Source organism: Lithobates pipiens, unplaced genomic scaffold, assembly GCF_037356315.1.
Source record: "Lithobates pipiens isolate NorthernLeopardFrog02 unplaced genomic scaffold, aLitPip1_a1.2 Scaffold_8, whole genome shotgun sequence".
Taxonomy (NCBI): Eukaryota; Metazoa; Chordata; class Amphibia; order Anura; family Ranidae; genus Lithobates; species Lithobates pipiens.
Window position 1 is genome coordinate 452,573,379 of NW_027507903.1, and position 23,016 is coordinate 452,596,394.

Genomic DNA, 23,016 nt, shown 5'->3' on the forward strand with positions numbered 1-23,016 from the left:
GTTCTCTGCAAGCAGTGGGGTAGTGGACCCCTCTCTGCGTGCACTTTGAACTGCATTAGGCAGGGGCAGGAAAATACAAGGCTCCCGAGATTTTTAAGCACAGGAGCTCCCACCCCCCCCCCCCCTGTAGTGACGCCACTGCTTACACAAACTGTTAAAAACCCCATCCACAGCCAACATGGTCTCCCCTTCAGCTAGTCGCATGGCTACTTATGGAGAGGAGTGCACACTCAGAAAACAGAAGCCTGGCCAAGAGCCAGCTGATAAAAGACTGCCGCGAGAAGAGAGGTGGGCGGGAACCACTGCTCCTCTTATACAGCCACTGAATTAGACTGGCTTTTGCGTGTGGGGGGTAGTTTTCCAGGATTGCTCTGTTGTGCCAAGTCTGGTAGGCGTACAGGGGCTTGCCAACCCCTGCCCTAGAGACTCAGGGCCCCAGATTCGAGGCTATAGCCACAGTAGCCACCCCTTAGTGACACCACTGGTCAGCATACAAGGTCCTCTTTCAGTGGTTTTGGGTACCAACCTGCAATGACTGAGCAAACTCAGCCTATAACGACAGATGTTTTTGAGGCTGTGATCTGCAGGGGTGATGTAGGTCATACGTGGTGTTCCTGTCCAAAATTAATTGTGTTCTGGTCCAGATTGTCCATAGTTTTTAGCCTTCAACAAACCTCATAATTTCCAAAGATTCTTGCTTGGTTCTTCTACATTTCCCAATTCTGGGCCTATGCTCACAACAGCAGAAACTTGATGCCTGGGTACCTGGGTACCTGGCCCTTCTAGACCATTTCTTGGTATTTTGCCTTAGATGATTTATGGGCTCTAATTTTGTTTTGTTCTGTCAGCTTGCCAGAGAATCCTGTACCATGTTATCTGTAACGTGTGTTTCGCATTTTTTTGGTGTATTATATTTTGTTCATTACTTGTGCCCCTGCGTAGGCACAACTTTTGCTGTTGCTGAAGTATTTCTTAATTTGTGTATTTATATAAGCTTTGCTTATTGCTTTGCTTTGATTCTGTAAATATGAAGCTTTGGCTGATCATAGATTTGCACTGTACAGGTATATAATAGTGAACCACTGGAGGGATGAAGACAAAGCTGTAATTGTTTTCAAAAAGTGCAGCTGGGAAAATTAAAGCGAGGGCGAGATACCTATTGGCAATTTCAAAAACAGATGAAGTGACGGATTGAGGTTAAGCAGGGAATTTCCAAAAGGGGGCAGGAAGTGGCGATTAAATCTTTTTGTTTTTGCTGAAAAGTATGAATGTGGTCTAACATAGTAACATATTTTTAACTTAGTGCATGAGAGTATGTTTTGCATTCATAAGAATTGTTTTGAACTTGTATTACATCAAAATACAATCATTATTTTCCCCTAGTTACAGTATATCACAAAAGTGAGTACACCCCTCACATTTTTGTAAATGTTTTATTATATCTTTTCATGTGATAACACTGAAGAAATTACACTTTGCTACAATGTAAAGTAGTGAGTGTACAGCTTGTATAACAGTGTAAATCTGCTGTCCCCTCAAAATAACTCAACACACAGTCATTATTGTCTAAACCGCTGGCAACAAAAGTGAGTACAAATGAAAATGTCCAAATTGGGCCCAAAGTGTCAATATTTTGTGTGGTCACCATTATTTTTCCAGCACTCTTGGGCATGGAGTTCAGCAGAGCTTCACAGGTTGCCACTAGAGTCCCCTTCCACTCCTCCATGACGACATCATGGAGCAGGTGGATGTTATAGACCTTGCACTCCTCCACCTTCCTTTTGAGGATGCCCTACAGATGCTCAATAGGGTTCAGGTCTGGAGACATGCTTTAACCTCAGCTTCTTTAGCAAGGCAGTGGTCGTCTTGGAGGTGTGTTTGGGGTCATTATCATGTTGGAATACTGCCCTGCGGCCCAGACTCCGAAGGGAGGGGGTCATGCTCTGCTTCAGTATGTCACAGTGCATGTTGGCATTCATGTTTCCCTCAATGAACTGTAGTGTCCTGGTGCTGGCAGCACTCGTGCAGCCCCAGACCTTGAAACTCATCACGCTTGACTGTAGGCAAGACACACGCGTCTTTGTACTCCTCACCTGGTTGACAGCATCTGAACCAAATAAGTTTATCTTGGTCTCATCAGACCATCGGACAGTAATTCATGTTCTTAGTCTGCTTGTCTTCAGCAAAACTGTTTGCAGGCTTTCTTGTGCATCATCTTTACAAGAGGCTTGCTTTTGGGACAGCAGCCATGCAGATCAATTTTATGCAGTGTTCGGCGTATGGTCTGAGCATTGACAGGCTGAACCCCCTCCTTAAATTTCTGCAGCAATGCTGGCAGCACTCATACGTCTTTTTCCCAAAGACCACCTCTGGATATGACAATGAGCACGTGCACTCAACTTCTTTGGTCGACCTTGGTGAGGCTTGTTCTGAGTGGAACCTGTCCTGTTAAACCGCTGTATGGTCTTGGCCACCATGCTGCAGCTCAGTTTCAGGGTCTTGGCAACCTTCTTATAGCCTAGGCCATCTTTATGTAGAACAACAATTCTTTTTTTCAGATCTTCAAGAGTTCTTTTCCATGAGGTGCCATATTGAACTTTTAGTGACCAGTATGAGAGAGTGAGAGCAATAACACCAAATTTTACACATCTGCTCCCCATTCACACCTGAGACCCTGTAACACTAACGAGTCACATGACCCGGGTAGGGAAAAATGGCTAATTGAGCCCAATTTGGACATTTCACTTAGGGGTGTACTCACTTTTGTCAGTGTTGCCAGCACTTTAGCAAATGTACACTGTTATACAAGCTGTGCACTCACTACTTTACATTGTAGCAAAGTGTAATTTCTTCAGTGTTGTCACATGAAAAGATATAATAAAATATTTACAAATATGTGAAGGGGTGTACTCACTTTTGTGAGATACTATATATATATATATATATATACAGTACATTATGTAACATTGTACAGAGTATATACCTTTCACTTAATTTCCTTTACCCCTCAGATTCACATTTCAATGTCCCTATCACATAAGGGTCATCGTGGGAGGGAGCCAATGAACATGCTGTTTAGGCAACTCATATCCTCATATTGATTGGTGATTCAAAATTAATAATAACTACTGTAGTAGATAACGGACAAAAAAAGATGCTCAGCATCTTTCCAAATCACTGTTCTGTATATTCAGCGCAGTTGAAGTTTTTCTTCTTTTTTTTTTTATACCCATGCCTACGTAGGTATCACATTAGTATTAAAATTGCTTTTATGGTAACAAGGGGCCTAACATAGGCAGTCTAATCTCTTATCAGGACTCAAAAGAATGCAAATACGTATGCAAAACATTATTGGTGCTGTATGCACAACGAGTGCATTCTGCAATACATAAGCAAAGCATACAAAATAGAATTCAGTTTCTTTCACGGTGCTAGTGTGTTTTTGGAAAGGTTATAGGAAATCCTTGCAGATACGGAGAGAAAATGCAAACTCCATGCAGAGAGTGTCCCAGGTGGGATTTAACAAAGGAGCCAGGGATACAAGAGCGCTAACATCGTAGTCACTATGCTGCTCAAATAATCATATTACATATGAGCATTTGTGACAATATGTGTAAAAAAAAAAAAAAAAACATTAACTTCAGATGCATAAAGATGGTTTATGATCAAGTCACATTGGCACCTGCACATGAGTCTGTACTGAGAACCACAGCCTGGTGGCCATGGGTAGTTAGTAAAAACGTGAGTGCTGAACTATTCGTAATATGGAGATGGCAGCACATGCAGAGAGTGCCTGCAACATTATGTGAGCAAAGGGAATTGAGGGCAGCTTCGGACAATACCAGGGAAATATGAGATGAGAAACTTCATTCCATAATCCTGCGATTTGTTTCAGCCAAAGTTTTTTTACACATACACTTCAATACATTTTTGTGTGAAAGACACACACTGCTATCTTTGTGGGTCCTACTGTCAGACAACATTTGGACACATATAGAAATGCCCAAAATTGAGCAGAAAGGTTCAGAGTTTATAGGAGACTATTCCAGCCCCAATAAAAGGTGCATCAATTCACCGAACAGAAGCTACAATGTTAAAATATACAGATAATGTGGTCTTTGGTTTTATAACATTCCACTGTAAATTATGATGTCATCAAGCACTAAGCAATGATATCACCTATCCAACCAACCTATAGATCCAAGCTTTCCCTTTGTTTGCCTGGCCTATGATTTTACAATATTATTAATTAAAGCGGGAGTCCGCCGTTTTTTTTTTTTTTAAAGCCAGCAGCTACAAATACTGCAGCTGCTGACTTTTAAAATAGTGACACTTACCCGCCCAGCGCGCCCGCGATGTCGGCACCCGAAGCCGATCTCTCGATCGTCTCTCAGGTGCTGCCGCCGCCATCTTGGGTATGGGAATCAGGAAGTGGAGCCTTTCGGCTTCATTTCCCGGTTCCCTACTGTGCATGCGCGAGTCGCGCTGCGCAATAAGAATGGTCCCCGCTGTCTCTGGGATCCGTGTGTTTCCCAGCAGGCAGCGGGGGACTTTCGGAAAGGGGCGTAGATTCTGCGGAAAGGGGCGTACCTTCTGCAGAATCTACGCCGGAAGTGGGTGCAGATACCTGTACTGTACAGGTACCTGCACCCCCTCCCCCCTGAAAGGTGCCAATTGTGGCGCCGGAGGGGGGGAGGATTCCAATGAGCGGAAGGTCCACTTTAGGGTGGACCTCCGCTTTAAGTCAAATCCATTCTTTGCTGGCCCTATTTTCTAAATTAATTTTGCCTAGGATTTAGCTTGAGCTACATTCAGTAACCAGAGAGCAGAAAGAATTCAAATCATTAGATTGTACAGCTGCAGAATATATCAAAGTCCCATTTACTATTGTTTATCCCTAAACCACAGTGTCTGTAAGAAAACTGATCCCAAAGCTGATCTTAAAAAGAAAGGTATAATGGCTTTTTACATATTTATAACTATTAGTTAATAAAATGAAGTTAATAAAGTTTATAGTTTATAGTTAATAAAATAAAAGCTCTTTTTTATATACATACAATCTCTATATTATAAATGGACATTTATTACTAGGTACAGCCGGGATGCTCAGTTTAGAGTAGATTCTGGCAAATTGTATATTGCAAACATTAATTTCTATAGTCCAAAGTAAAAAGTACCCAAAAACTTTCTACCAAAGTGCTGGTGTACAGAAAACCTTAAAGTGCTGTAGTGCTACAAAACATGGCGAACTGTGCCCCACACAACCCTTTTGTGCTTTTACTCACCAGATAGTATGGACCCCTTAGCAATACTGCATGTAGATCTATTAGGCCGCGTACACACGCGCGGACTGTTCGCCCAACTTTGTCCGTCAAACAGTTTCGGCAAACAGTCCGCTCAAAATTAGCATGGACGGACATGGCCACACACGACGGACGAACAGTTTGCTGAAACCGTGCGCGATGACGTGAACGGCACGTACGACGGGACGAAAAATACGACGTCCTATACACTGCATTATAACTTTCGGCGTGTAAATCCTTTCTGAGCATGCGCGGAACTTAGTTTGACGAACAAGCCTACACACGAGCGGACTGTTCGCTGAAACAAGGTTTCAGCGGACAGTTTTTCGGAAATTCCGTAAAACCTTGTTCGTCAAACTGTCCGCTGAAACTGTCCGCTGAAAGCCCACACACGAGCGGACTGTCCGCCCAAACACTGTTCAGCGGACAAAGTTGGGCGAACAGTCCGCGCGTGTGTACGCGGCCTTAGGCTTAAACTGATGAGTGGGGAGATGTAACCATCGGTCCTCTGTTTCTTCCAATATTATCACCACTCATGCATGAAAGAAAGAGAATCTGTATAGTGTAGTATGCGAACCAAGCCAGTTCTGGGAGCGAGCCGACTGCCCTGCACAAACAATTTTATGTACAAAGCGTGTATTCTCTGGAACACTGCAAGTGTGATTTTAAACTTTTTATATAATAAACAAGAACTTTCTACACTATATGGATTCTCTTTCCTCCATTTATGAGTGGTGATAATATTGTAAGAAACAGAGGACCGATGGTTACATTTCCCCATTCACCAGTTTAAGCCTAATAGACCCACATGCAGTATTGCTAAGAGGTCCATACTATCTGGTGAGTGAAAGCACAAAGGGGTTGTGTGGAACACAGTTCACCGTGTGACTGTTTTGGAGCACTACAGCACTTTAAGATTTTCTGCACACCAGCACTTTGGAAGAAAGTTTTTAGGGACTTTTTTACTTTGGACTATAGAAATGTATGTTTGCAATATACAATTTGCCAGATTATACATATTGTGCATGCACAGTTGTGGCATTTTAGTTGGTTTGTTGTGTGCACATTGGAATATTTTTATTGTGTGCTCTGTGGTTTGATGTATACTATTTGATTAGAAAATGAACAGCAGCAATAAGAACAATGTATATGCAAAGACACATTTTTAGCACAAGTTTGATTGTATTTATATATAGAGTAGATTCTGGACTTACTGATGTGAGAGCCCAGTACTACCTTTATGGGCTGTTTTAGAGCAGAACTAAAGATTTTTTTTCAGCTGGAATGTGATGAAACTCAGTTCTGCCACCTCCAGGAGTCCTGTCCTCTCTGTCACTGTAAACATAGAAGCACCACTCAATTACTGTTCTGGCTTCCGTGTTTATAGCGACAGTGCGCCTCTTTGAACAGCTAATGCCGCATACACATGATCAGACTATCCGGCTGACTTTTTCTTTCCAAAAGTCCAGCGGACTTAGAAAGAAGTTTTGACTCAAAATTGTCCGCCGGCAGTGGCGGCCCGCCCATAGGGGGCGCCCGGGCGCCGCCCCCCCCCCTCCCCCTAGGTGTAAAAAAAAAAAAGTAAAAAAAAAAAAAAAAAAACGGGCCCTTTAAGACATTTCAAAAAATAGATAAATGTCATTTAACAATTTAACATAGTGTACTGTGGCGCCGGTCACAGTGCACTATGAGAAGCGCCACATCGATGCAATCACAAGATTGCATCCATGGCGCTTCATTTGTGGGTTAAAAACCCGCCTTGCGGCGCACTGTAGAACGCCGACTAGCTTCCGCCCGTAAAATCACTGATTCTACTGGCGGGAGCATTGTCATTCTTAGACAGGCAGGTCACTTCCGGCTTTCGGCTGCTTCACGAAACCCGGAAGTGACGTCAAGACAGTGAGGCAGGAGGTGAGTCACTGCATAAAGGTTTTCTAGTTTCTACTTTGTTGAGAATGTTCATGCATTTAGCTGAATGAATGGAAAAAAAGCTTTCACAGGCAGAAAGGTTTCCCCAGGCCAGGCGACTTTTTCCGTGGCCAATCAGAGAATGAGCTCTGAAGGGGAACTCCATGCCAAATTTCTGAAAAAGAAATTGACGTGGGTTCCCCCTCCGAGAGCATACCAGGCCCTTAGGTCTGGTATGGATTCCAAGGGGAACCCCCTACGCCGAAAAAACGGCGTGGGGGTCCCCCCCAGATCCACACCAGACCCTTATCCGAGCACGCTACCCGGCCGGCCAGTAAAGGGGGTGGGGACGAGCGGGCGCCCCCCTCCTGAGCCGTACCAGGGGGGGTGCCTTGGGGGAGGGGGGGCGTGCGGCCCCCCCACCCCAAAGCACCTTGTCCCCATGTTGATGAGGACAAGGGCCTCTTCCCGACAACCCTGGCGGTTGGTTGTCGGGGTCTGCGGGCGGGGGGCTTATCGGAATCCACCCTATGTGCCCCTACCCATTCACCTGTGAAAAAAAGTACAAAAAAAACACAACACAGGGTTAAAATATTTTATTGCACAGCTCCGGGGGTCTTCCGTCTTCGGGGGTCTTCTCGCCGGACTCCTCCGCTATCTTCTTGTAGCTCTTTTGCTAGCGGAGGAGCCCGGCTTTCTTCCTCGCCGCCGGCCTCTTCTTCCGACTTCGGGGGTCTTGTCCCCCTCTTCGGTTCTTCTGCCGGGCCAACGCGCCTTCTTATAGCTCTTTTACAGGCGGTGGCCCGGTCTTCTGTCGCCGCCGCCGCCGCCACCCGTTCTTCTTCTTCTTCTTCTTCTCCAGGAGATGTTGACTCGACGATCTCTCCGGCCGCAATGCCAGGGACGCGCTGCGCTGCCACTTATATAGGGACAATGGGGTGGTGTCACATGGGTTGATGTCACATGGGTTGGTCACATGGGTTGATGTCACATGGCGACAGTCCCAGCATCCTCCGGGACTGTGACATCGTAAGGGGGCGGGGTCACCATGTGACATCAACCCATGTGACCAACCCATGTGACATCAACCCATGTGACACCGCCCCATTGTCCCTATATAAGTGGCAGCGCAGCGCGTCCCTGGCATTGCGGCCGGGGAGATCATCGAGTCAACATCTCCTGGAGAAGAAGAAGAAGAAGAACGGGCGGCGGCGGCGGCGACAGAAGACTGGGCCACCGCCTGTAAAAGAGCTATAAGAAGGCGCGGTGGCCCGGCAGAAGAACCGAAGAGGGGGACAAGACCCCCGAAGTCGGAAGAAGAGGCGGGCGGCAAGGAAGAAAGCCGGGCTCCTCCGCTAGCAAAAGAGCTACAAGAAGATAGCGGAGGAGTCCGGCGAGAAGACCCCCGAAGACGGAAGACCCCCGGAGCTGTGCAATAAAATATTTTAACCCTGTGTTGTGTTTTTTTGTACTTTTTTTCACAGGTGAATGGGTAGGGGTACATTGTACCCCATACTCATTCACATAGGGTGGGGGGCCGGTATCCGGGGCCCCCTTATTAAAGGGGGCTCCCAGATTCCGATAAGCCCCCCGCCCGCAGACCCTGACAACCAACGGCCAGGGTTGTCTGGAAGAGGCCCTTGTCCTCATCAACATGGGGACAAGGTGTTTTGGGGTGGGGGGGCCGCACGCCCCCCCTCCCCCAAGGCATCCCCCTATGTTGAGGGCACGCGGCCTGGTACGGCTCAGGAGGGGGGGGCCGCCCGCTCGTCCCCACCCCTTTTCCTGGCCGGCCGGGTAGCGTGCTCGGATAAGGGTCTGGTGTTGATCTGGGGGGACCCCCACGCCGTTTTTTTGGCGTAGGGGGTTCCCCTTGGAATCCATACCAGACCTAAGGGCCTGGTATGCTCTCGGAGGGGGGAACCCACGCCAATTTTTTTTTCAGATTACATAAGGGGCGTGGTTTGTGAGAAGCGGGAGGGGCCAAAATGATGGGCGGGGTCATGATGGGCGGGGTCTGGCGCCCCCCCATCCAAAAACTTCACCAGCCGCCACTGTCCGCCGGACTCGGCAGTCCAGTGGACAATCCGACCTTCTGTGTGCTAGTCCGCCGGACTGAAAGGAATGGACTTGCCCACACACAGAGAAAAATCCAGCTGCAGGTAGACGGGACTAGCGAAGGAGGTCAATGTCGCCGCCTCCATCGGCAAGATTGACACCTCGCTGGCCCCGTCACCTGGTATGGACTTAAAGGGGAAGCCCTACGCCCGAAAAAATGGCGTGGGGGTCCCCCCCAAAGTCCATATCAGAACCTTATCCGAGCACGCAGCCCGGCCTGGTACGGCTCGGGGGGGGGGCGCTTGCTTGTCCCCACCCCCTTTCCTGACCGGACAGAAAAGTCCGGTCGTGTGTGGGCAGGTCCGCTCTTTCGGAAAGTCCGGCGGACCTCCGCTGCAAAGTCCAGCGGTTTGTCCGCCGGACTAAGTCCACCGGATAGTCTGATTGCGTGTACGTGGCATAAGACATGCTGCTGAGCAACCAGCCTCACTCATGAGGAATTCACCCTGGCACTCTCACAGCACACTGTATTGGGGGGGAAGGGGACTTTACTGTGACAGGTCTTTACTCTTGGGGGGATGTGTACTGTGGGGGGGAGCACTGTATTGTGCGGATGGGGCTCAGTGCTGTGTGGGGAGGCTCTGTACTCTGGAGGGGCTCTGAGCTGTGAGGGGCCTCTGTATAGTATGTGGGGGGCTCTGTGCTGTGTGTGTGGGGGGGGGGGTTCTGTACTGTGTGGAAGGCTCAGAGAGGAGAGCTCTGCACTGGGGGGTTGGGAGAAAATACATTTTTGGTTATACACTGGTCTGTGTTACCCACTCCTGCACCCTTTGTAATAAGCACTCTTGAGCACTTTACAATACACACTCCTGAGCCCTGTGTGATATGTACTCCAGAGTTCTGTACTCGTTATGTTTTCCTGAACCTTGCTCCTTTTGTAAAGAAAAGAGGTTCGGGACTTTGTGTGAGGCCAAGACATAGAACATCAGGTGCCTCCATCCCTAGTTGCTATTAGCATGGGAAGAAGATTTGAGACTTTATAAGAAGTATGCAACCAAATTGGCAACATGAACATGGAGTGGCTGGCGGGTATAAAGTAAAGAATAACCCAATTACATTGTGTCATCTCATATATACAATAGCATAACATAAACACATTATGAAAAAATTATAATTGGAGTTATTAAATATATATCACATATCACGCTTGATTTAATGATCATAGTAGCATCTATATAGCTTGACGCGTTTGATGGATAACCTCCAATCTTCAATATTGCATCTGCTCCTGAAGATTGGAGGTTATCCATGAAATGCGTCGAGCTATATAGATGCTATTATGATCATTAAATCAAGAGTGTCACCAACCATTTCTTTTAATATGCTATACTGGCCTTTACCAATGTGTCATGGTTTTATTACTATTATGCGTGCATGGATTCTTGAGTCGGGTGTTTTTATTACTATCATCATTGTGTCAATATTATTTATTTACATGCTATTATGCTACCATGTTACTATGTGATGTATATTTAATAAATCCAATTATAATTTTACATACTGTGTTTATGCTATGCTATTTTATATGAGATGACACAATGTTATTCAGTTTTTCTTTACTTTATACCCGCCAGCCACTCCATGTTCATGTTGCCAATTCGGTCGCATACTCCATATAAAGTTCCAAACCTTCTTCCCATGCTAATTGCTCCTTTTGTAAGATGCCAATGTGACCCTTGACCACACACACTATTTAGCAATGCATGCACTACTTCTTTCCCCAGGGGAAAGGGAGGGGCATGGAGTTGGCAGGAGGGAGGGTGGTTTGTGAGTACCTGCACGTATTCCTCTGAGAAAAGCCCTGAGGCAAAAAGCAAAAAAAAATAAAAAATCTATTTGGATAGAAATAGGGTTTTTCCTGGCAGGTTTTATTTTGCAATCATTTTTTTTGTGTCCCATAGGGGGGTGTTTCCCTTCACTTTCTATTCCATAGCCAAAACAGGAAGTGGGAGGAACTCCCTCGAAATTGTCCCCCTTCTATTACTCTCTGCAGATTTCCCCTTCTATAACTTCCATAGTTACATATAGTTACATAGTAGGTGAGGCCAAAAAAAGACACAAGTTCATCAAGTCCAACCGGTGTGTGTGCCTTTATGTCAACATTACATTGTAAATCCCTATATGTTATGGTCGTTCAGGTGCCTATCTAATAGTTTTTTTTAATTATCAATGCTCCCTGCTGAAACCACTGCCTGTGGAAGAGAATTCCACGTCCTTACCACTCTTGCAGTAAAGAACCCTCTACACAGTTTAAGGTTAAACCACTTCTCTTCTAATTTTAGTGAATGGCTGCATGTATTACTCTCTGCAGACTACCCAAAATGTGGGTCTTTGCCTTTAGTCTAAGTAAACTGACACAATCCTGTCTTTGGTAAGAAATGGGGAAATGTGTGTGAGGTAGATTTCCACCTTTTATCTTATTCAATAGGATTCCTATGGGACCCTTTGCAGATAATACCTGTTTGATGATACACTAGTATAATACTAGTATGATACACTAGGATAATACCTGTTTGTGCATTGACTGAAAATACTGTTATTAATCTCTTCTTATACACAGTAAAGCATGTTTTATTTCTATACTAGTGTGCATTATATACTCGTGGTTAATGTTATGTGCTGTTTGCAATAGTCCTGTTCCCAATTACTGTTCATTGTAATGTAAGCTGTACTGTCTAAAATTGTAAATGCCTGTAAATATATTATGTACTCACTTCCTGTCCCTGGGTTGTTGGCTTTGAAATCCTGGAAGGAGTAAGTGGAGAGAGAGAAAGTCTCAGCCACATGTCCTGTTCATGCTGCAAAACCCCAAGCTCGAAGCAATTATTGGGCAAGTATTCCCATGATCTGATAGTTTAACTACAGTTGCTCAATGTATATCTTAATCCTTGTGACAGATCGCAAATTTCTGCCTTGTCCTTGTTATTATTTCACATGCACAGTGCCATAAAGCTAGGCCTGTGCTAATGTATGTGTAGTGGTCACCTTCCAATATATTAGTAGGTGAAGCAGTTTATTGCAATATATACATATATTGCAATTTATATGCAGCTCCTGTTATTATAGTTAACCCTCCCCTTTCAGGTCTGGGATTCTATAGCTAGTTTTGGCTTAGGGCTGGATAACCAGCATAGGCTAGAGCCAGGTTAGCCATCCGGTGGCCACATCAGGATCATTAGGTTAGAGGTCTGGTTGCATGTCAGATTAGAAATTATTTGGAAGGGACTAAAGTGCAGAGTAGATAGGCTAACTCTGAGTTCCAGTGCCACACCACAATTCCTACCTGTGAGAAGCTCCGTTCCATGCTGGTTGGACAATAGTTGGAGGATCTCTCCATGACTGCAGTTCTTGACTGCAGATCTCTATTCAGGTCTCCCACATAAAGACAGGCACCTCAGGGGCCCTGCAACTAGACTTTGCTGCAACATAACTATACATACCTGGGTATATGTGCGCAATTCCACCAGGATTCCTATGGGACCGTTTGCAGATAATACCTGTTTGTGCATTGACTGACAGGCATTGACTGACAGTACAGCATGTTTTATTTCTATACTAGTGTGCATTTATAATACCTGTTTGTGCATTGACTGACAGTACAGCATGTTTTATTTCTATACTAGTGTGCATTTATATACTCGTGGTTAATGTTATGTGCTGTTTGCAATAGTCCTGTTCCCAATTACTTAGTCCCCTCCGGTCACACAAGCCCTCTCCAGGGTGGAGACACTACCAACTTTATCATCAAACCCACTGTTCCACTAAGCAAAGGCGTTGGTTCTTATATTTATCTACAGATTTAGCGCAATATCCTGTCTGGGGAGGGCCATTTCTTATACACCCCAAAAGAGGAGTACACATCTCTTCTGATATAATTTTTTTTCTTTATAACATAATTAAAGCGGTAGTAAACTGCTGCTGCAAAAAATGAAAAACTCCCCCCTGCAAAGTAATAGCATAACATGCTAGTATTCTAAAATACTTACCTTAAAATGAAGCTTTCCAGTGGTCCATCTTCCCCTAGTCTTCCTTCCGGATTCGTAGACTCTGGCTGTGTGAGTGGCCAGGGCCACAATGACATCACTCCCGAGCATATGCGGGAGCCCTCGGTTACAGCACAGGCACGCATTTGTGGGTGAGGCAAAGGGTCTTGAACGTGATCCGATTTTTTACGGTAAGCCAATGTAAGCTCCTCAGCGAAGGAGAGATGGATTCCCAGGGTTTTTTTGTTATCAGCCTTGCCGCCGTGTTTTGGATCAGTTGTAATCATGCAAGTTGATTTTGTGGTAATCCTATGTAAAGCGAGTTTGCGTAGTCCAGTCGTGAATTAATGATTGTTCCAACTACCACTGCTTTGTCATTCTTTGGGATAAAAGGGATGAGTCTGCGAAGCATGCGCAGCAGATGGTGAGATCCACTGACTACAGATCCTATTTGCGCATCCATTGACATTTGTGCATCTAAAATAACCCCGAGACTCTTCGCTTTGGTCTTTGGGGAGATAGTCTTGGTCTAGACGGTTGGTGGAGACCAGGAGGTTTTGGTTGCGGGCTTATGATTTGGGTGTAAGATAAGAAGCTCTGTCTTTGATTCGTTCAGCTGGAGGGAGTTAGTGGTCATCCAGTCCTCTATTAATTTGAGGCAGTTTTCAAGTTGTTGTTGGTGATCTTTTTTTCCATTTATCCGGAAATAAAGTTGCGTGTCGTCAGCGTAAGAGTGGAAGCAGAGGTCTGAGCATCTGATGATTTGAAGGAGTGGGCGAATGTAAATGTTGAAGAGAACGGGTGACAAAGGAGAGCCTTGAGGGACTCCGCAGGTGACTGCCCGAGTTTCGGAGAGGAATTTTCCTAGTTTTACTGTCTGTGACCGATTTCCTAGGAAGGACGCGAACTATTGGAGATCTATGTCTTGGATTCCGGTTACTTCTGTGTGGAGGACGAGTAGAGGTTTGAGGATGCCTTGTTTGAGGATGCTGGTAAATATCTCCTAAACAGTGCACGCTTAGGAGATATTAATTTTACCTACAGGTAAGCCTTGTTATAGGCTTACCTGTAGGTAAAAATCACAAAGCAAGCTATCCAATGGAGATATTTTGTTTGGAGCTTGCTGGCAAAGATTGGTAATTATGACATTTTGAAATATTTACCTGCTATAAACAAAAAAAAAAAAACTTTTTTTTAAGTATTAACTATATACATATATGATATTCAATTTAATGAACTGGAAATTCCATTTAGACCACTGGAGCTACCTTTTCTAAAGCAAAACTCATAGGTGCTGATTGATGTAACAGTTTATGATTCACAACTCCCATTTTGAGTGTACACATATACACTTGCCTCAGATTAAAAAGTTTAAGAAGCTCTACTTTAAAGGTACACTCCAGCTCAAATTGAAAATGAAACCTTCAGATTCCTGGATGGAGCACAGATTACCAACAAACTGTTCACTAAACTCTGCAAAGTAATGATGATTTTATTAGGGCTCCACCTGTTTAAAACAGGAACTCAAACAAATATAAATACATTCTAAAATGGTTGTAAACCTCTGAAATTAAAAATGAACAAAGCATGTCCTCACATAGTGTGTACTTGCCCCAGTCAATAGCACTGTCTGCTCTCTCCTTCCTCTATCTGCATAATCACTTCAGACAGGTCTCAGTGACACCCGGCAATCCTGGGAGACATTCCCACCCCCTCTTGCACAAAGCAGGTGATTGACAGCCTTAGATGCGCCTGTTTCCCAGTAAGCCTATGTAAGAAGGAGTGTCCTTTCCTTCTACTCAGGTCTCAGATTACACTCAGCTCTGTGTTGTACAGTGTGCAACATCAGATAACCACCCCTGCTGGGAAATACCATTTAAACAATGTAGAGGAGAGAAAGATGCACAGGTCCAGCTTATTTAGGAGGATTTCATTCTTCACTTTGTATCACTTAGTCACTTCCATGTGCTTATATAAGAGTGTATTAATCACCCTAACATCAGTGTATATTTATTTAAATAAATCAGTAAATCCTCCTTCTGTAAAGCCCTGAACATAAGAACACATATACAGAGGAAGAGCCAGCATTGGCAGCCAGTCGGTATCTATTGTACTGTTATCAATCTAATGCTGCACTAATGCCATTGTGTGTGAATATTCATCATTTAAAGGGATTTTCCTGTAATGGAGCCAAATCTGTCTATCCATTTTCCCTCTCAGTTGGTAGATTAACTTCTGTAGAACCACCTTGCCCATACATGGATCAAAATTCGGCTGGTCCCTGATGAACCAGACAAATTTCGATCCATGTTTGGCTGGCTTAACTGTCTATTTATATGTTTTTTCAGACTACATTATGGTGGTGTTATCCAAAAATAAGACCGTCCTGGACCACCATCTTTCACCTAAGCTTATAATGGTTAGAGCATGGCCAGAGGTGGCTCTCCTTTCAATGATACCTGGTACAATTAAAACTATTCAGAAGAGTCTGTTTAGATTCCTCCTTATGGCAGGATGTGCTCTGATTCCCAGACACTGGAAATCCTCTATCAGAGGTGGCTCTTTAATTAGGCAAATTAGGCGATTGCCTTAGGCCTCGCCTACAGAAAGGGCCTCGCCGTCGCGCAATTGCCTAATTTGCCTTTCAGGTGTTGTGCTGCTGTTGTGTCTCAGTGTGGGACACTGGGACTGAGATTTGCAAGCGGCAGGTGGAGTGGGCGGCGGGCACGCTGCACACAGCTGTGCTGCAGAGTGAGCTGATCCATTGCCGCGCATATATATATATATATATGCACTATATTTTATATATATATATGCACTATATTTTATATATATATATGCACTATAATATATATATATATATATATATATATATATATATATAATATAGTGCATATATATATATATATATATATAACTACAACAATGCACCCCCAAGTCAAAGACTATATTATCTCTGCATGGGCTTTAGGTCATATTATCAATTTTTGGAGTAGCTTCTTCATTCATGGCAAAATGCTTCTTTTCTCAAATTAATAATAGTTCATGTATCATGTACAGTTTTATTTTCCCATATTGTAAAAATAACTTGTCATCTGCTTTACTGAGGTTTTGGTTTGCCTGGATCAATAGGATTAAAATAGTTCCACCATACTGAAGGTTGGTTCTCTTATTCTCTTTGGACCTTAGTAGCTTTTGATGGCACAGTGGCTTTGTTTGATGGGCACAGTGGCTGCGTTTGATTGGCACAGTGGCTGCGTTTGATGGCACAGTGGCTGCGTTTGATGGGCTCAGTGGCTGCGTTTGATGGGCACAGTGGCTGCGTTTGATGGGCACAGTGGCTGCGTTTGATGACACAGTGGCTGCGTTTGATGGGCACAGTGGCTGCGTTTGATGACACAGTGGCTGCGTTTGATGGGCACAGTGGCTGCGTTTGATGACACAGTGGCTGCGTTTGATGGGCACAGTGGCTGCGTTTGATGGCACAGTTTGTTTGCACCCCCCCAAAAATTTTGAGCACCAGCCACCACTGGATGGGATCATCATTGTGCCCTTCTCCTTACTTGTTGAATGACAGGCTGAGGGCATGTACATTCCAGTTGAATGCCATTTAATGAGGCTGGCTGTTGTTCAAACTGGAGGGCTTATTTTATTTTTAATTTTAATTATTTTAATTATTTATCTTGCTACTTATCTTGCTCATTCTGCTTTCAAAATTAACGCCAGGCAAACATCTATTCACACACATATGTGAAATGTTTCCTCTACCAAAAGATATATAATTCTGTGCAGATATTTTTGTGATTCATATTCCTCTGCCAGACAGTACACCCAGAATGGTGTGACAGTACCACCTTCTCTATTATAGTTAAGTAATACAGCAGTGTTACCCTCTCCATAAACCTGCTGACGATGAAGAAGCATTAGACAGTTATCAATTATGCTAATTATGTTGTTATCATGGCTGCGCAGTCTCTGACCGTCTCCTGTATCATTGTCCACACAATCTCTGACCATTTCCTGTATCATTGTCCACACAATCTCTGACCATTTCCTGTATCATTGTCCGCACAGTCTCTGACCGTCTCCTGTATCATTGTCTGCACAGTCTTTGACCATCTCCTATATCATGGTCGCACAGTCTCTGATTATCCCTGTATCATGGCCACACAGTCTCTGACCGTCTCCTGTATCATTGTCCGCACAGTCTCTGACCGTCTCCTGTATCATTGTCTGCACAGTCTTTGACCATCTCCTATATCATGGTCGCACAGTCTCTGATTATCCCTGTATCATGGCCACACAGTCTCTGACCGTCTCCTGTATCATTGTCCGCACAGTCTCTGACCGTCTCCTGTACCATTGTCTGCACAGTCTCTGACCATATCCTGCATCATTTTCCGCACAGTCTCTGACCATCACCTGCATCTTTGTGGTGTAATTGTCTTTCAGCACCCTGTCTGTGGCTCCAACTTTTTATACCGTGTTAGCCAGGTAAGAGTTTGCTTGTCATTACCATAATAAAACTCCTGTATCACTGTCGGCACAGTCTCTGACCGTCTCCTGTATCATGGCTGCACAGTCTCTGACTGTCTCCTGTATCATGGCAGTACAGTCTCTGATCGTCTCCGGTATCATGGCTGCATAATCTCTGACCTTCTCCTGTATCATGGCCACACAGTCTCTGACCGTCTCCTGTATCATGGCTGTACAGTCTCTGACCGTCTCCTCTATCATGGCCGCACAGTCTCTGACCGTCTCCTATATCGTGGCCACACAGTCTCTGACCGTCTCCTGTATCATTGGCTGCACAGTCTCTGACCCTCTCCTGTATCATTGGCTGCGCAGTTTCTGACCATCTCCTGTATCATTTTCCGCACAGTCTCTGACCATCTCCTGTATCTTTCTGGTGTGATTGTCTGTCAGCACCCTGTCTGTGGCTTCAACTTTTCTTACCGTGTTAGCCAGGTAAGGGTTTGCTTGTCATTACCATAAAACCGTCTCCTGTATCATTGTCTGCACAGTCTCTGATTGTCTCATGTATCACTGTCGGCACAGTCTCTAACCGTCTCCTGTATCATGGCTGCATAGTCTCTGACCATCTCCTGTATCATGGCTGCACACAGTCTCTAACCGTCTCCTGTATTATGGCCGCACACAGTCTCTGACCATCTCCTATATCATTGTCCACACGCAGGCTCTGACCATCTCCTGTATAATTTTCCGCAGTCTATGACCATCACAGAGCATAATAAGCAGGCAGCTGCACAATTTGATCTATATCTGTGTGCGTGTAACATATATATTTATAATATATATATATATATATATATATATATATCTATATCTATATATATATATATCTATATATATATATATATATATATATATATAGATATATATATATATATATATATATATATACACACACACACCAACCCACCATATATTTAATATTTGATTAAAGAATAATTGGTTAGACAAATGTATAGAAGCTGTGAATTCATGGTTCATAGGATTTAAGTTAATATATGCACATTTATACAGTTAATTTTTATTGTTTTTATAATATTTTTCCCATTATGGGCGTGAATGGGGCCTCATGTCTAAGTTTTGCCTAAGGCCTCACAAAGTCTAGAGCCGCCTCTGTCCTCTATGATACCAACCATTCAAGAGTGGGTTACTGAACTAAACTCCATTATGCAATTAGGAGAGTTACTGTCCATGACCAATGATAACTCTCCTACATTCAATGACTTGTGGTTCTTGTGGAATGACTTTTCTGATTCCCTTGAACTTTTGCCTTTCCTTGGAAATTAGGCTTGCAAAAATGACAGCTGAGTTTGGTTGAATGGACCCCTCCATCAGATATTTCACTCTTTTCCCTTCCCCCTTTCCAATTGGTCTTCTCACATGCCTTCCTTACTTTCTTCATCCTGTTTCTTCCATAGCTCTCTTTTATCTTAAACTCTACCATTGGGAAGGTGGCTTTATGAATCTTGTTTTGCTTACCATATGCAAAGGTTTCTATTACAATATTTTCATGTTTTGATGTAATGGAGCCCAAGTGAAAGCTTGACCCAATTTTCTGAATCTCATTTCTGTAGATCCCCTACAGAAAATCTGATAGTGTGTATGGGGCTTTAGAGAGATCAAAATGATGGTAGTTTTTACTACTAAGTTGAGAATTTTTGAAAGTAGCAGGATGGAAAATTTCTCATGAATGATCATATTTTTAACAATGTGTGTGGTTTTCATTCAGGAAATTACATTCATGCCAAAGTTGAATGTTAAATACAAATGACATTTTGCAGCACTTTCGAATACATTTTGTACATTCATGGAATAAACAATAAATTTCCATATGAATGTTTGTTCAAAATCTAATGTATGTTTGATTTGTAGTTGTCATGGTGCTACAACATGTGATCAGTTATGACACCAGCCCCTTAATGGCTTGACAGTTGAGACTAACATAAGCACAATAATAACTGTAATGCGACGTACACACGACTGGACTTTTCGACGGACTAGGTCCGATGGAACGAATCAGCCGGACAATTTGATCGCGTGTGGGCTTCATCAGACCTTTGCTGTCTAAAAATCAGACAGACTTTAGATGTAAAACATGTTTCAATTCTTTCCGAGGGACTCGAGTCTGGTGGAAAAATCCGTTCATCTGTATGCTAGTCCAAAAGACGAAAACAGACGCTAGGGCAGCTATTAGCTACTGGCTATGAACTTCCTTATTCTAGCGATACGTCATCATACGTCATCAAGTTCAAATCGGTCGGACTTTGGTGTGCTTGTGTGTGGCCAAATCCGTTTGTTCGGAAAGTCTGTCGGAACTCCGCCGAAAGTCCGTCGGGAAGACCGTCGGACCTAGTCTGTCGAAAAGTCCGGTCGTGTGTACGCGGCATTACAGTTACCATTTAGGCCCCGTTCACACCTTCAGGTACCTGAAAATGCACCAAAATGTGCATAGCACTTGCAGTGCCATCTTTTCTTAATGACACCCTAAACACAGCTAGCAGATGCGCGTTTTGTTGCATGTATTACAAAAATGTGCGAGGCTTATGGGCAAAACAAAGATTCAGGAGCTAATTTGGCGTATTTGTCATGCATAGGACAGCCCATTCAAGTGAATAGGCTGCTTATGCTGTTGCGCTACAAAAGTGCAAAAAAAGGGTGTTTAATATTCTCATAATGGAGTTAAATGGTGCTTTAAAGGTTAAAAACACTTTCTGAAAGTCCTGCAATTCTTTGTAAAAGCCTTCTATATACATTGCTCTTATAAATGCCGTGTGAGTAAGGCCATAAAGTAGAATAAAAGGGCCAGCGTGACACAACCATTGTACAGCATAACTTTGACATGACTGAGCAGGTTGATAATAAAAAAAAAATATTAACATGCATTGCTAAAATTATTTATATTCAGTTGATCTCTTTAATGTATACTGATAAAAGTTAATTTTTAATAAAACCAAATCAACATTCTTTTTTTAATCCTGAGGCTCAACAGTTTCATGCTCTACATTCACTTTTATATATTATTTTTTAATAAATGCATTTTTTTCTAGGTTTCCATTACCATTCTTTGATATTTTCTGTTTTCTTTTTTAAAGGGAAACCTCTGCCTCCCACCCCAGATGACAACAGGGTAAATGTTTTCATGTATCTTCATTGCTTATTCTCCATTATATTTAATCTGTATGCATTCAGTGTCTCTATAACTGGGCACTGTACATTATATGACAGGGAGCATCTCACTTTAAAGTACTGTGAGCCCAGGCCGGTGTAAAGGCATGTCCATGATGGCTTGTGTTCACTTGAGGAGGTATGGATGATGCTGGGCGTCATACAGCCCATAAAAGGAATGGTGCTGTAACAAAACGATGAGTCTACATTGGACAGGCCCATGGAGGAGATGTGTATTGCAGGGTCACTCTTTTCCCATTTATTGAAAGGTGGAGTTGGTCTTTAAAGTGAACTTGAGGTCTGTTTAATAGTGCTGAATAGGTAGTAAGCAGGAAAACATGCTCTCTTAGATACTGTACAATGCAGAGAGAACCAAAACCCGATGTGCATTATTATAAAATTGTAAAACCGCTTCTATGTTTGGCAGCTCAGGGCAGTCCCTACTCCACCTCATTATTGGCCAGCAAGGCCACCCATGAAAGCTATGGACCTCAGCATGTTAAAATTTAGCAGGTTTGAGTTTGGAATATTAAAAGATCCTACAATAGTTACCCTTGGTCCGTTGTTTTAGTCCTGGTGGCAGTCTTTCAAAAAAACTGTTGCACGGATGTTGGTGTGCACCTAATTTTTCTCACTTGGTCTACAATGATTGGACAGATCATAACTAGTGAGTACAGACAGCTTTTTTTGATGCCTTATTTAGGAGATCAGTCTTTTTGCATTGCAGAGGGCCTCACTAGCACAGGGATAAGGTTTGTCTGATATGAAAACCTAATTACTGTATTTTAACCAATTTTTCACATCTCCAGATAAGCAATTTAGAGCCAGGCTGGTCACTGGCATTATACGATTACACAACAGGAAATCCAGAAGAGCTGGCTCTCTGCAGAGGAGAAGAGTATCTATTACTGGACACTTCTCAACAGAATTGGTGGAAAGTACAGGATAAAAATGGGTAGGTGGACACCAACGAGCACATAATCTTTTCGTAATTTTTGGGTTTTAGGAATGTCAAGATATAATTTTTAGGTCAAAATGGTTTTAATGTAAGTAGCATACTTGGCAAAAGTCAAATTCTGCATCAAAGTGTGGCCCCTTCCTGATTAGTGATAGACGAACTTCCGACGGGACGTTTCGCGAACGCGGACCGCCAACGCGGCCGATAGTTCGTGAACCGGAACGTTCGCGGCGGGCCCCATTGACTTCAATGGGAGGCGAACTTCGCAAACCTACAGGTCAAATTTGCAGCCACAAAATAATTAATAGCTGTGCAAACATAGTCCCACCACATGGCCAATGATATAACACATGTATGAGGTGAATCTGGGATCGACAACTACAAGCATTCTTTTTTTATATGGGAAATTGTTGTGACAATTCAGGACTGTGGAGCGCATGAAGGCAATGGAGGAGAGGGAAGGTCAGGGACCAGGGTAGGCAAAGAAGAGGGTGCAGGAGATGATCACCAGCAGCGTGACATACAGCGATGACACCTACACCATGATAGAGTCATCTGACAGCAGCACCGTGATAGAGAGCACTGACATCAGCAGCGTGACATACAGCAATGACACCTGCACCGTGATAGAGTGATCTGACAACAGCACCGTGATAGAGAGCACTGACATCAGCAGCGTGACATAAAGCACTCACACCAGCACCGTGATATACAGCACTGACAGCAGCACCGTGATAGAGAGCACTGACATCAGCACCGTGACATAAAGTACTCACACCAGCACCGTGATATACAGCACTGACAGCAGCACCGTGATAGAGAGCACTGACATCAGCAGCGTGACATAAAGCACTCACACCAGCACCGTGACATAAAGCACTCAAACCAGCAGCGTGATATACAGCACTGACAGCAGCACCGTGACAGAGAGCACTGACATCAGCACCGTGATATACAGCACTGACACCTGCACCGTAAGCAGCCCCAGGAGGAAGTCAGCATAGCACAGGGATGGTGGGAGCCCCTCATAATGAGCATAGCACAGGGA

The 23,016-nt window shown here is 43.9% G+C and overlaps 1 protein-coding gene across 1 annotated transcript in view; it reads left to right on the top strand.

Annotated features, from left to right (window-relative positions):
- ITK (IL2 inducible T cell kinase) overlaps nucleotides 1-23,016 on the top strand; it is a 112,746-nt gene that overhangs the window by 48,022 nt on the left and 41,708 nt on the right. The window contains exons 5-6 of the mRNA XM_077468402.1: nucleotides 20,938-20,972; nucleotides 21,820-21,965. Coding sequence (XP_077324528.1) covers nucleotides 20,938-20,972; nucleotides 21,820-21,965 — 181 coding nt within the window. The remainder of the gene's footprint in view (nucleotides 1-20,937; nucleotides 20,973-21,819; nucleotides 21,966-23,016) is intronic.